Source organism: Nyctereutes procyonoides, unplaced genomic scaffold (assembly GCF_905146905.1).
Source record: "Nyctereutes procyonoides isolate TBG_1078 unplaced genomic scaffold, NYPRO_anot_genome, whole genome shotgun sequence".
Classification (NCBI taxonomy): Eukaryota; Metazoa; Chordata; class Mammalia; order Carnivora; family Canidae; genus Nyctereutes; species Nyctereutes procyonoides.
Window position 1 is genome coordinate 40,832,535 of NW_026575133.1, and position 13,219 is coordinate 40,845,753.

The 13,219-nt window shown below is 44.6% G+C and overlaps 1 protein-coding gene across 2 annotated transcripts in view; it reads right to left on the reverse strand.

Moving 5' to 3' along the window:
- Positions 1–5,470: 5,470 nt before the first annotated feature.
- Positions 5,471–13,219, reverse strand: part of EFHD1 (EF-hand domain family member D1) — a 45,340-nt gene continuing 37,591 nt past the window's right edge. For both annotated transcript variants that reach the window (XM_055345838.1, XM_055345837.1), the window contains exon 4: positions 5,471–6,758. In XM_055345838.1, the coding sequence (XP_055201813.1) occupies positions 6,624–6,758 (135 nt within the window). In that variant the 3' untranslated portion in view covers positions 5,471–6,623. The remainder of the gene's footprint in view (positions 6,759–13,219) is intronic.

Sequence of the window (13,219 nt, forward strand, 5' to 3'; positions counted from 1 at the left end):
GTGTCTGCCTTCAGCTCAGGTCATGATCTCAGGGTCCTGGGATTGAGCCCTGTGCCAGAGGGCTCCCTGCACAGCGGGAAACCTGCTTCTCCCTCTTCTTCTGGCCCTCCTGCTACCTCGCTTATGCTTCCCTTCTCTCTCTGTCTCAAATAAATAAATATAAATTTAAAAAAAACTATCTTGGAATACAATAAATGTATTTTTTTCACGTAAATGCCCCACAGTGTGTCCCAAAATGTTTTGTTTTCTCCTGGGTCTTTTGCTTATTTAGGATTTCATATTGCAGCTGTTCATACTGCAGAGGGTTCCCATATATATGTGCAACTGCCTTTTCACTTTCATGATGGTCAGTCTCCTCTCTTTATTATTAATTGTTGTTAAATGTAGTAAAGCAATACATGCTATGGTTTTTAAATTTTCAGAATGCAAAAACATATAAAGGAAAAAATTCAAATCCTCCCCCCCAAGACCTACCCAGGACCCTCAGGTTCTCCCCCATGGAGGTAACCCACTCTTGACAGTTTCTGGTAAGGGTTCCCCCCAAATGTTGTATGCATAAACAAGTATGATGTGCTTCATTCTCAGCACCATCAAGTGCTGAGGGTATGCTGATTGCCCCAAAATCCACTTGGTCTCTGACCTCATGCACCTTGGTCTACATGGGCTGGGCCATGATTTTGAATCTCTCATGTAAAACAAACAAAACAAAATACCTAAGAATTACTATACATGCTGCTCTGCCCCTGACCTTTTTCTAAGAAACAATATGCCTTGGTGTCCTTGGCATTTTTTAAATGACTGCCTCATATACAGACACTTATATGTCTGTACCATAATATACTTAATCGATTCCCTACTGGTAGACATCCTGATTGTTTCCGGTAGTTTTTCTATTGCAAGCAATGCAGTAATGAGTATCACCCTAAATATACCCTTTATTATGTTTATATTTACCTATAGGGTAAATTCTCAGAAGTAACACCACTGGATCAAACTCATGAGTAGCTCTGCAACGGACATCTGCTACTCTTTCACAGCTATTCTGCATCTGAAATACTTTCCCATATTTGGAGAAAACAAAAATCTTGGCCAGAGGCAGAGCCTGCCTCCCTTTACAGAAGAGAAACTGTCCAGATACTAACCCTTCTGACCCCAACATGTGGGCACATGACTGGACTTGGCCTCAGACTCTGGATCTGGATTAAGAACCTGAAGAAACAGAGGCACCTGAGTGTAAGGTAATCTCCACACCCAATGTGGGGCTCAAACTTACAACCCTGAGATCGAGAGTTGCACACTACTGAGCCAGCTAGGCACCCCCCAGAGTATGATTTCTTAAGCTAGATTTTAAAAGACATTGTGGCTTATATCTGCTGTCTTGTATCACTTGTTTGAGGAAGGCCAGTTGCAATGCTGTAAGGTACTCAAACAGCCCAGTAGAGAAGTTCATGCAGCAAGTGACAGTCCTCTGGCCAACAGCCAGCACCAACTTGTGAACCGTATGACAGAGCCACCTAGAAAGGTAGATCTCTAGCCCCACTTGAGCCTTCAGATGACTATAGCCCCAACTCACATTATGCAGCCTCATGGAAGACTCTGAGCTAGAACCACCTGTTAAACTGCTTCTGAATTCCTGACCCTCAGAAACTGTGTGAGATAATAAAATGTTAATCGTTGTTTCAAGCCACTAAGTTAGAGGATGATTTGTTAAAACAAAAATAAATAATACAGATACAATTTTAACAGCTTACCAAACTGCTCTTCCAAACCTGTAAGAACAGTGTGCACTTCCACTGATACCACGTGGCAGAGTACTGAAAGTGATTGGTTACAGAAAGGAGGCAGGAGAGGGACAACTGAACCCTGATAAGGTCCATGCTCAGCACTTCCTTAAGTTGTGGAACTCTATGTTGCCCCTCAGGACCTCCCACCAGCATAGGACCCAGGGGATGGCTATGGAACCACTGTTTTGTTTGCTTGTTTGTTTGTTTGTTTTGTTTTTTAGATTCTTTATTTATTTATTCATGAGAGAGACCGGGGGAGCCTCGGAGGGAGAGAGAGGCAGAGACACAGGCAGAGGGAGAAGTGGGCTCCATGCAGGGAGCCTGACATGGGACTCGATGCTGGGTCTCCGGTATCATGCCCTGGGCTGAAGTCGGTGCTAAACCACTGAGCCACCCGGGCTGCCCTGGAACCACTGTTCTTATAAGTCAGTCCTGTGAGCAGGGATGTGGCCAGAATCTGGCCTGGTGGACAGGCAGGGTCAGGAGGGTGAAATCTGAGCAGGGACAAGGCCACAGGTGTCAGGCCTTGAGATCCACCCAGGAGGGCTCAGCAAGTGGCAGCTGCAGAGGGTGTGGCAGGTAAACAGGCACACTGGCAGGAGTCCCTTGGGCTCATTGGGTCAGAAGCCTCAAAAGAATAGAGAAATGGGAAAGAAGGCACCTGTGCTTAGGTCCAAGGCAGCAGCCAGAACTGGGCCACCCTGGCCTGGGATCCTTTGCCTATGACTCTGGAGACCCAGGGCTCAGGAGGGAGCAGATTTACAGTCTTGCAAGGTGGAGGATAGAGAGGGAACCAATTATGTCCTGAGCACTAATAAGTGCCAGGTAGATGATCATCATCATTTTACAGGTGAGGACTGAGGATCACAGAAGCTAAGCTACTATTTATATCTGACTCCAAATCCCATTACATCACACAGCCCCCAGAACAGAGGCAGAACTGGTTTGTTGATTTGTTGGTTTCCCTATTGCTCAATCAAAGAGGGGGCCTTTGGGGAGTAGACTCATCACTTTTCCAGTGAGAATGATATCCCCACAATCTCCACTATCCTCACTTTCAGAGCTCTTCTCTCAGGCCAGGCTCCCGTGTCACTACACTTAGAAAGTCCTTGAGTGGGTGATAGAGGTCCTTTCTTACCCATCTCTGCTGCAACAAACCCAATTTGTCCTTATGAAGTAGGCAGGGGAGCCTGTCCCAGGCTGGGCACCATACTAGGCCTACCGCAGTGAGTAAAGCAGAGTTCCTTGTCCAAAGAAGAAAAAGAGAAGTGAAAGGAAGGCTATTGCATAATGCCATGAAGATTATACTAGAGGAAAAAGGAAACAGAAACCCAGAGAAGGGGCACCTCACCTAGCCTGGGGCATCAGGAAAGCTTCCTGAAGATAATCTCTGAGCTGAGTCATCAACAATAAGAAGTCCTTTGCCAGGGGAAGGGAGGGGGCAAGCTCCAGGCTGAGGAGACAGTCATGCAAAGCCCTCAGGAGCCGTACTTTCTAGGAACCACTTGGTTTTGCAGGTGTACCTGGAGCACAGTTTGGACAGAGAAAGAGGGGAGGGAAAAGGGACAAGCGATAGGGCAGGACAGGGGAGCAGGGGACTGGATCCCCAAAGTGGGGGAAGCAAAAACTGAAGGGGAAATATTACAACCAAATGTTATCCTAACTTCAGGGTGGACCATGCAGGCAAAATGATGGCAGGGAAAGCAGTCAGGAGGCCATTGCAGAGACCCAGAAAGAGCCCAGGAAGTCCATGGCCATGGAGGTAGAGAATGGGAGCTGCGGGTGAGAGGTGTAGAGGGACAACATCTATAGGACTCTGTGATCAAGAAGGGGCTAAGAAGTCCTATCCCTGGTCTCCAGTTACATGAACCCAATTATTTGTCCTTTTTGTCTTCACCTGTTCTGTGTCACATTTTTTATCATTTATAATCATGAGTTTTTAGTTCTTGCAGGGCATGGCTGTCCAGAGAGGCAAGTGGATGCTTGAAGTAACTACACACACACACACACACAAAATGAAGTAACTACACAGTTGTCCCCATTCCTTTTTTGTTTTATTCATAGACTATTTTTTAAATTTTTTTTTAGATAGCCACACACACACAGAGAGAGAGAGAGAGGCAGAGACACAGGCAGAGGGAGAAGCAGGCTCCATGCACCAGGAGCCCGATGTGGGACTCGATCCCGGGTCTCCAGGATCGCGCCCTGGGCCAAAGGCAGGCGCCAAACCGCTGCGCCACCCAGGGATCCCCATAGACTATTTTTTAAAGCAGTTTTAGATTTGCAGAAAAACTTAGCAGAAAGGATAGTTCCCATATACCTCTCTCCCTGTCCCCCACCCTTTCTTCCCCTGGTACTAACATCTGGCATTAGCATGCTATGTTCGTTACAATTAATGTGCACATAGCGATGCCTTATTATTAACTGAAGTCTATGGATCACATTAGGGTGAACGCTTAGTGTTGTACATTCTGTGCATTTTGGTTAATGTCTAATGACCTTATGGGATGACTATAGGACTACTAAAAATCCCCCATGCTCCACCTATTCATTCTTCCCCCTTTCTCTCTCAACCCCTAACTTTTTACTTCACCGTCTTTGTAGGTTTGCCTTTTCCAGATGTTATAGTTGGAATCATACTGTGTGTAACCTTTCCAGACTGGCTTCTTTCACTTAGCAACATGCATTTAAGTTTCCTTCGTGTCTTTTGGCAACTTGACAGCTCGTTTCTTTTCATTGCTAATATTTCTTTTCACTGCTGAATTAATATTCCATTGTATAGACATATCTACCAGTTTATCCATTTGCCTACTGAAAAACATCTTGGTTGCTCCTAAGTTTTGGAAATTAAGAAATAGCTGCTATAAACATTCATGTGCAGGTTTTTGTGGAGACAAAATTTCTTGGATTAAGAAAATACCAAAAAGCACATTTCCTGTATTGTATGGTAAGAGTGTCTCCATCCTGGGGTGCCTGGGTGGTTCAGCTGGTTTACTGTCTGCCTTCAGCTCAGGTCACGATCCCGGGGTCCTGGAATCAAGCCCCACAGCCTCCCTACTCAGCGGGAAGCCTGTTTCTTCCTCTCCCTGTACCATTCCCCCGCTTTTACACACTCTCTCTGTGTGTCAAATAAGTAAATAAAATCTAAACAAAAAAAGAGCATCTCCATCCCTTTTTTGTGTCCACTTCCCCTGTGGGGAGGTGACCCTACCTGAAAAATGACACCCAAGAATTGTAGGTCTTAGGTTTGTGCAAAAACAGGTATAATTCTCCATGGGGAAGCTATGAGTATTTTTTATTTTTTATTTTTTTAATTTTTTTGCTATAGGTGTTCTTGTGAGACAGAAGTCCTTACTCAGGTCCACAAATGCCCTAGAATCTACATGGGAGGGAGGGAGGGAGGGGTCATTGGCCCTCATCAGAGTTTCAAGGGATCTAAGAAGCAAGAGAAATCAAGCTACAGATTTTTGCCTGCAGCTGAGAATTCTCAGTGATGGGAAGGGGAGAGCAGCTGACAGACAACCTCAATACAAAGAGTGTCCCTGAGTAAAGCTGACCCTTAATTACCACTTCTAACTCTACTTCTGGGAGTCAGTGTCACACAAGAGCTTGGGCTGGATGTAGCCCCTACAAAAAACACTCCTCTCTCTCCCCCCAAGTCAAAGAAGACTAAAAGCACATTGATGTGATGGCAAAGTCCATTTGCATGGTTTATTTAAAAAGAGACAGCTGTAAAGTAGAAATGCAGATGTTTTCCTGTTATAAAGACAGCAGTTACAAAAGAGAAGTAATAAATATGATGCTAGGAATTATTTTTTAAAAATACAACCCCCCTGGCATTGGAGAGCAATCCCAAGAGCACACAATGCATAAAAATTTGCAGTGGGGGTAGGAACAGTTTCATCTTGACATCTTGGGAGCAAAAGTTGGAAACTGGCCAGATGAGGATGGTCATGACTTTGGGGATTTTGAAAAGCTCTGGATTTGTCACTTGGAAGTGTAGGGGTCTGCTGTAATATAATTTGCATAGTCAGAATTAACAGGGATTCTTCTACGCATTAATAGCACTTCTGGTAATTCTCTTTTTCTTTCAGGTAAAAAGCATAGAATTTAAGAGTAGGAGGAAAGGGTGAAATGAAAACACACGAATGGAGGGGGGATGAAGAGGGTGGGTCGTGGGAGACTGCTAGGAGGACAGGAGAAAGGTGATAGGAAGGAACAGAATGTTCTATTTTTCTACTATTTTGTCATCTCAGCAGTGTGCCACTCCTCCTGTTGAAGAGAGGACAGGCAGTGGTCCAGCCTAGCTTGCCTTAAACCTTACCATCAAAAAAGGACAGAAGACGCAAAAGCAACGGGCAGAATCAGGCTCAGAAGGAAAATAGGGAAGTCGGATGGCAAACAAAGAGGAGGGGGACCCAGAGAGGAGAGGGCCAGAGAATACCTAAGAAAACAGGCCACGTTAACATCAGAGCCCTCCAGGGACTATATCCTCTGAGGACCATCAAAGAAAGAAAGATCTGCACAAATTAATACTCTTTGATACAGAATGGCAAAGGGACAAGGAAAAAGTACAAACTGCCAAGTAGAGGCACAATCTGGCTACAGAGGAAGGGGGTCAGGAAAGAGAAGCAAGGGAGGCAGTTGGCTCATCCCGGGACCCTTGGGAGGGGCTCCCACCCAGGGATGAGAGCCGCCCCTGCCACCCCGTGAGGCTAAGGAGCTTGCATTGGGTGGTGGGGCGGAGGCTGGTTGGGGGCAGGGGTGGCAGGGGTGAAGATGCCCAGCCAGCTCTCTTGGGGGCATCTGTGAGGCACTGTGGATGGAGGTCAAGACAGCCTAAGTACTGAAGGCCGCCTTGAGCTCCCGGAAGGCCGCCTGGCGGATCCTCCTCTTCTCCTCTTCCCGCTTCCGCTCATCTTGCTCGGCTTTTAGCTCAGCTTCAAACTTACTGGCACAGGACAAAGCTTGGACCTGCAGAGACACAGCAAAAACAAACCAACAGCCTGAGGGAGGGGAGGAGAAGCTTGGAGATGGAGCCACGCATCAAACAGAGCTCAGGGGGCTGGAGCCCTGAGACAGGGGAACCGGTCCACTGCAGGGCAGGACCCCGCGCCCCCCAGAGCCGGTACCCCTCGGAAGTTTGATCCCCGTGGAGGATGGCATCACTTTATCTGCCACTGTCCTATACACGGTCCCACCCGCTACGGTTGGTCTTCCCACTTCACTTCTTTGCCGGGACATCGTTTAACCACCCGCCTATTACCGACTTCTGTGTCAACCTTTAATCTCACAATAATATAGTTTTGTTCTAGGGGGAGAAGACCAAAAACCAAACCAAACATTCTGACTGCAGTCGCATCAATCTGCCTGTGGCAAGCGGATACCTTTACAACATTATCAATCATTCTGAATTTACTTCCAAATATCATGTGTTCTTGTGGATGTTGTGGATGGAATTTGGTGCTAATTCTTTAAACCTAGTTTATCTATAATAATACCATATCAGATAAGTCCATTTTCCAATCCTCTATTCTGGGGGATCTCTGGGTGGCTCAGCAGTTTAGCGCTGCCTTTGGCCCAGGGTGTGATCCTGGAGTCCTGGGATGGAGCCCCACATCGGGCTCCCTGCATAGAGCCTGCCTCTCCCTCTGCCTGTGTCTCTGCCTCTGTCTCTCTCATGAATAAATAAATAAAATCTTAAAAAAAAAATCCTGTATTCTGGAAACCAATTCCTCCCACCCCCCCACCCGGCCCCCCGGCTCAGTGTCTCATCCATTTGGTAAAATTCCCAAATGCACTGGGTGTGCACGTTATTTTAATAAAGATTGCCAAATTGCTCTCCAAAATAGCTGTTCCAATTTATACCCCCACCATCCTCATGGAATGTGAGTACTCATTTCCCCACAGCCTCACCAACGTTTATCAGTAACCTTTTTCCTGTTTGCCAGTCTGATAGGGGGGGAAAAAACCCCACAAACCTGGCACCTTCTTTTATTTCCTCTTGGGTGAATTACCCATTTCCCCGGGATTTCCCACTTCACCATTCTTTACATAATTTAGTCTTAGTCTCTTTCTATATATTTTTCAGCTACTCTTAAGTCTTTTGCTGGTCTAACTTCAAGATACCTGAGGCCATGCACATATTTAAATTTTTTTTCACATATTTAAATTTTGATGTAATCTAAATTTTCAACCTCTTCCATTCTAGCTTTGAGCTCTCTCTCTCTAGGTAGGCTCTATGCCCAAGGTGAGGCTTAAACTCACGACCCCAAGATCAAGAGTCACATGCTTGGGGATCCCTGGGTGGCTCAGTGGTTTAGTGCCTGCCTTCAGCCCAGGGTGTGATCCTGGAGTCCTGGGATCGAGTCCCACTTCAGGCTCCTTGCATGGAGCCTGCTTCTCCCTCTGCCTGTGTCTCTGCTTCTCTATCATGAATAAATAAAATCTTAAAAAAAATCTAAGTGAACTATGGATATTATTTTTTAAAAAAAAGTCACGTGCTCTACCAACTGAGCCAGGCACCCACCCCATGGCCTTCCTCTCTTATGTCATGTTTAAAGTCTTCTATACCCCAGGGCTCTACACCCATCCTCCTTTCATACTTTTCTGGTTTTATTTTCCCATTCAGCTCTTAAAGTCACCTATATTTTATGTCAGTGAAGGAAGCATACATCATAGGAGGACTTGACTTCATTTTCCTAAGTGGAGAGCCAATTTTCTCATGCCTCTTATTGAATAGCCCATGATTTTCCCACTGATTTGAAAATTATCTTTTTCATGTACCAAATTCCCACATGAAGGAGGTCTGTTTTTACTATTTTTAAAAAATATTTTATTTATTCATGAGAGACACAGAGAGAGAGAGAGGCAGAGACATAGGCAGAGGGAGAAGCAGCCTCCCTGCAGGAGCCCGATGTGGGACTCAATCCTGGGATTTCAGGATCACACCCTGGGCCGAAGGCAGGTGCTAAACCACTGAGCCACCCAGGGATCCCATTTTTACTATTTTCTATCCTGTTCCACTGACTGATTTGTTTACTCCTACACATGTACCACATTATTTAATATTACTGTTTATAGAATGCCTGGATATTTATGAGGAAAGTATTCTTTTTTGTTCTTATTTATTTATTTATTTATTTTTATTTGAGAGAGAGAGAGAGAGAGAGAGAGAGAGAGAGAGAGAACAAGAGGGAGCATGAGAGCACAGAAGAAGAGGAAGAAGCAGACTGCCTGCTGAGCAGGAATCCTGATGCGGGGCTGGACACCAGGATCCCGAATCATGACCTGAGCCAAAGGCAAATGCTCAACTGACTGAGCCACCCAGGCAACCTCTGAGGAAAGTATTCTTTCATTATGCTGACTAAGCACACTTTTTTCATGTTTTCCTCCCTCCCTCCCTCCCTCCCTTCCTTCCTTTTTCTTTTTTAAATATTTTTTATTTATGTATTCATGAGAGACACACGGGGGGGGGGCGGAGAGAGAGAGAGAGAGAGAGAGAGGCAGAGACACAGGCAGAGGGAGAAGCAGGCTCCACGCAGGGAGCCCGACATGGGACTGGATCCCAGGTCTCTAGGATCAGGCCCCAGACTGAAGACAGTGCTAAACCGCTGGGCCAACCGGGCTGCCCTCTTTCTTTCTTTTTTATTCTTTTAAGTAGTCTCCATGCCCAGCATGGAGCCCAACGCGGGGCTTGAACTAATGACCCTGATGAGATCAAGAGTCAGATGGTAACTGACTGAGCCACCAAGGCATCCATCTTTCCATATTTTTAAATGTCTTACTATGAATATTAAACTTCACCAAATGTTTTGAGATGTCTTGCTGAAATGATCACATTTTTTCATATTTGATACCTATGAGAATTTTAAAATTATCCCTGCAGTCTTAACATAAATTTCACATGTCTTAAGAGTCCCACAGCTATATTCATTACGTTAATATGCTTTTTTTTTCTGACATGTTTTTATCTGATTTTCTTGTTAGAATCATGATGGCTTTAGAGAATGAATGTGAGAGGTGGTTTTGGCTCAGGTCATAATCTCAAGGTTGTGACACTGAGCCCCATGTGGGGCTCCGTACTCAGCAGGGAGTTTGCTTGAGATTCTTTCTCCCTCTCCCTCTCCCCTGCTGCCCAGGCTTGCTCAAGCTCTTTCTCTCTAAAATAAATAAATCTTTTAAAAAAGAGAAAATGAGTGTGATGTAATCTTTTTCAATATATTCGAACTAGTTTGTGACTTTGAAAAAAAATCTGTAACATTGAAGAATTAATCCCTAAATTCCCCAGCACTTAACTTGTGGGGTGTTTTTTTTGGTGGGGGCAGGGAGGGGGCTCCTAAATGTCTTTATAATTAATCACTGTCTACTTATCTCACATTTATAGAAGAGCATTCTGTTTTGTTGAGTGTTTAATAATGTTAAATCGACGTGTCCTAACCTCTACTTTTTTTTTTTTTTTGTAATTTTAGGTAGGCTCCACAGTCAACATGGGGGCTTGAACTCAAAACCCTGAGATCCAGAGTCTCAGGCTCTACCAACTAAGCATCCAGGAGATCTGACCTCTATTTTTAACTAACACGTTCCTAGATCCATCATCTTTTCCCCATCACAAGCTTCCACGTTTAGGTGTCTCCATGCCTATTCTCTGGTTCTACTCCCTTCTGTGCATTACAGCTGAGATTTACCATTTCCAGGAATGCTCTTTATCCGGTCCATTCTGGTTTTCAGTCCATTACATCCTTCGTAGCACAATGCAGACTCTCACATCTCAATGAAAAATGATAACACCCCTTCTCCCTGTAATGCACAGGGGTCCATGTCTGAACACAGGACACCTCTGAAAATATTAACCATGGAGCTTTATGTTTTTACTCTTTCTGAATCAGAATCCCTAGGGGGAGGAAATTATGTTTTCCAAAGTTCCCAGGTATTTCTTAGGGAGGCCCTGCTCTGTCTCAAGCAGTTCTCCCCTGGCATCGGAGTCACCAGAGGCCAGATTTAATTGCCTCAAGCAGAGTCTAGCTTATGCTGACTCTCATCACCCTCTGTTCCCAGACTCGGGCTGGAAGTTTGAACCCCAGTCTCCTTGTCTAGCCCTGACCCCTCTCCTCTTCACCTTTATTCATTTTTTTCCTTGTAGTTCTGTTTTCAGGAATTTTATGAGCTGGCCATTAAATATTAAAAGCTGAGATGCCTGGGTGGCTCAGTGGTGGAATGTCTGCTTTTGGCTCGGGGTGTGGTCCCTGTCCCAGGATGGAGTTCCACATCGGGCTTCCTGCAGGGAGCCTGCTTCTCCCTTTGCCTGTATCTCTGCCTTTCTCCCTTTCTGTGTCTCTCATGAATAAATAAATAAAATCTTTAAAAAATATATTAAAAGTTAAATTATATAAATCTATAAGTAAATTATATTAGAAATAAAGGTAACAAATATTAAACATTTTAATTTTTAAAATTTTATTTATTAATTCATGAGAGACACACACAGAGAGAGGCAGAGACACAGGCAGAGGGAGAAGCAGGCCCCATGCAGGGAGCCTGATGTTGGACTTGATCCCGGGACTCCAGGATCACGCCCTGAAGGCAGACGCTCAACGGCTGCTTTAAAAAGCAGAGACACCCAGGAGTCTCTGTAACAAATATTAAAAAGACATTGCTTTCCTTATTATCTTGCTACATTTTACTCTTTCTGTGTTTTTGAAAGTTGTCTGTTTCTGGTATAACTTTAAGGTGGAAATCCTATACAATAACACACTATCTTCCCAAATCCATGTTCAGCAATATCCTGTTGGAAGCTTGAAAGCAACCCTGGTGGGAGTATTTACACCTTGGAACCCAACAAAATGCTACAAAAGTAGGGCTTGATTTATTGTGTAATTGACAATCTTTTCCTAAGAAAGTGATGGGAATGGGCAGCCCAGGTGGTTCAGCGGTTTAGCACCGTCTTTGGCCCAGGGCCTGATCCTGAAGACCCGGGATCGAGTCCCAAGTCGGGCTCCCCGCATGGAGCCTGCTTCTCCCTCTGCCTGTGTCTCTGCCTCTCTCTGTGTGTGTGTCTCTCGTGAATAAATAAATAAAATCTTAAAAAAAAAGAAAATGATTTTTAAAAGTGATGGGAAATGTTAAAAATGCAGATTAACTGAAAAATGTGTAGTGACTGCGGTCTTTCCATTATGAATAGCTCCAAAGAAATTCAGGGAATATTCTTCCAATATTTTAAAAGTATTATCAAATTCAGCAAAGGGGCATGTATGTGGCTTAGCTGGTTAAGTGTCTGCCTTCAACTCAGGTCATGATCCCAGGGTCCTGGCATCAAGCCCCATGTTGAGCTCCCTGCTCCCCTCATCTGCTTCTCCCTCTCCCTCTGCCCACTCCCTCATGCTTGCTCTTTCTCTCTCTTCTCTCTCTCTCTCACATAACAAAATCTTTTTAAAAATTTCAGCAAACAAGTTGTTCACATCATTGAGGAAAGAATAAAATTCCGACATGCATCCCTTTACTTTTTCTTATAAATTAACTTACAGTATCAACTAACATTCATGTTGGAACTAGGTTCTGTTGTCATTTGCAACCATAGGCAACAGATACAGAGCCCAACAAAAATCAAGGAGTTGTTCTTTGAGGATCAATAGGCTATGTGGAATTTATAATAAAAGTAAAGTATACAGGGCACCTAGGAGGCTCAATTTGTTTTGTGTCTGCCTTCGTCTCAGGTTATGGTCTCAGTGTCCTCGGATCTAGGCCCGCATTGGGCTCCCTGCTCAGTGGGGAGTCTGCTTCTCCCTCTTCCTCTAGGTGCTCTCTTTCTCTCCCAAATAAATAAATAAAATATTTTTTAAAAAGTAGAGTATACTTTATTATTTGTAAATTGTGTCTACATATCCTTTATATCATTAAAATCTATAATAAAGTTATGCATATGTATATATGTATATGCATCCATAGGCATACTTCGTTCAGAGAGCCAATTGCTAAATATTTACCCATAAGCCACAGTTTAAGCCTCAGTGTCCTCATCTAGAGAGTGGGATGCCACTGCCTCCATCCAGAGTGTCTGTGTGAGTGTTAGATAAGACGTGACCCTGAGGTCTTCAGCTGAGGGCTTGGAGCACTTGCCTACTACTGCTGGCCAGGTCAGAGGGGGAGGGGACCTTGTGACTCCCTCCCTTGGGGTCCTTGTTCTCCACTATAAAAGTCTGCCTCGGGCACCTGGGTGGCTCAGTGGTTGTGTCTGCCTTTGGCTCAGGTCATGATCCCAAGGTCTTGGAATCGAGTCCCACATTGGGGTCCCTACCAGGAGCGGGCTTCTCCCTCTGCCTGTGTCTATGCCTCTCACTCTGTCTCTCATGAATAAAGAAATAAAATCTTTGAAAAAAAATATTAAAAAAAAAGTCTACCTCTCCCCTTGATTCTATGGTCTGTGAGTCCTGTCTCAC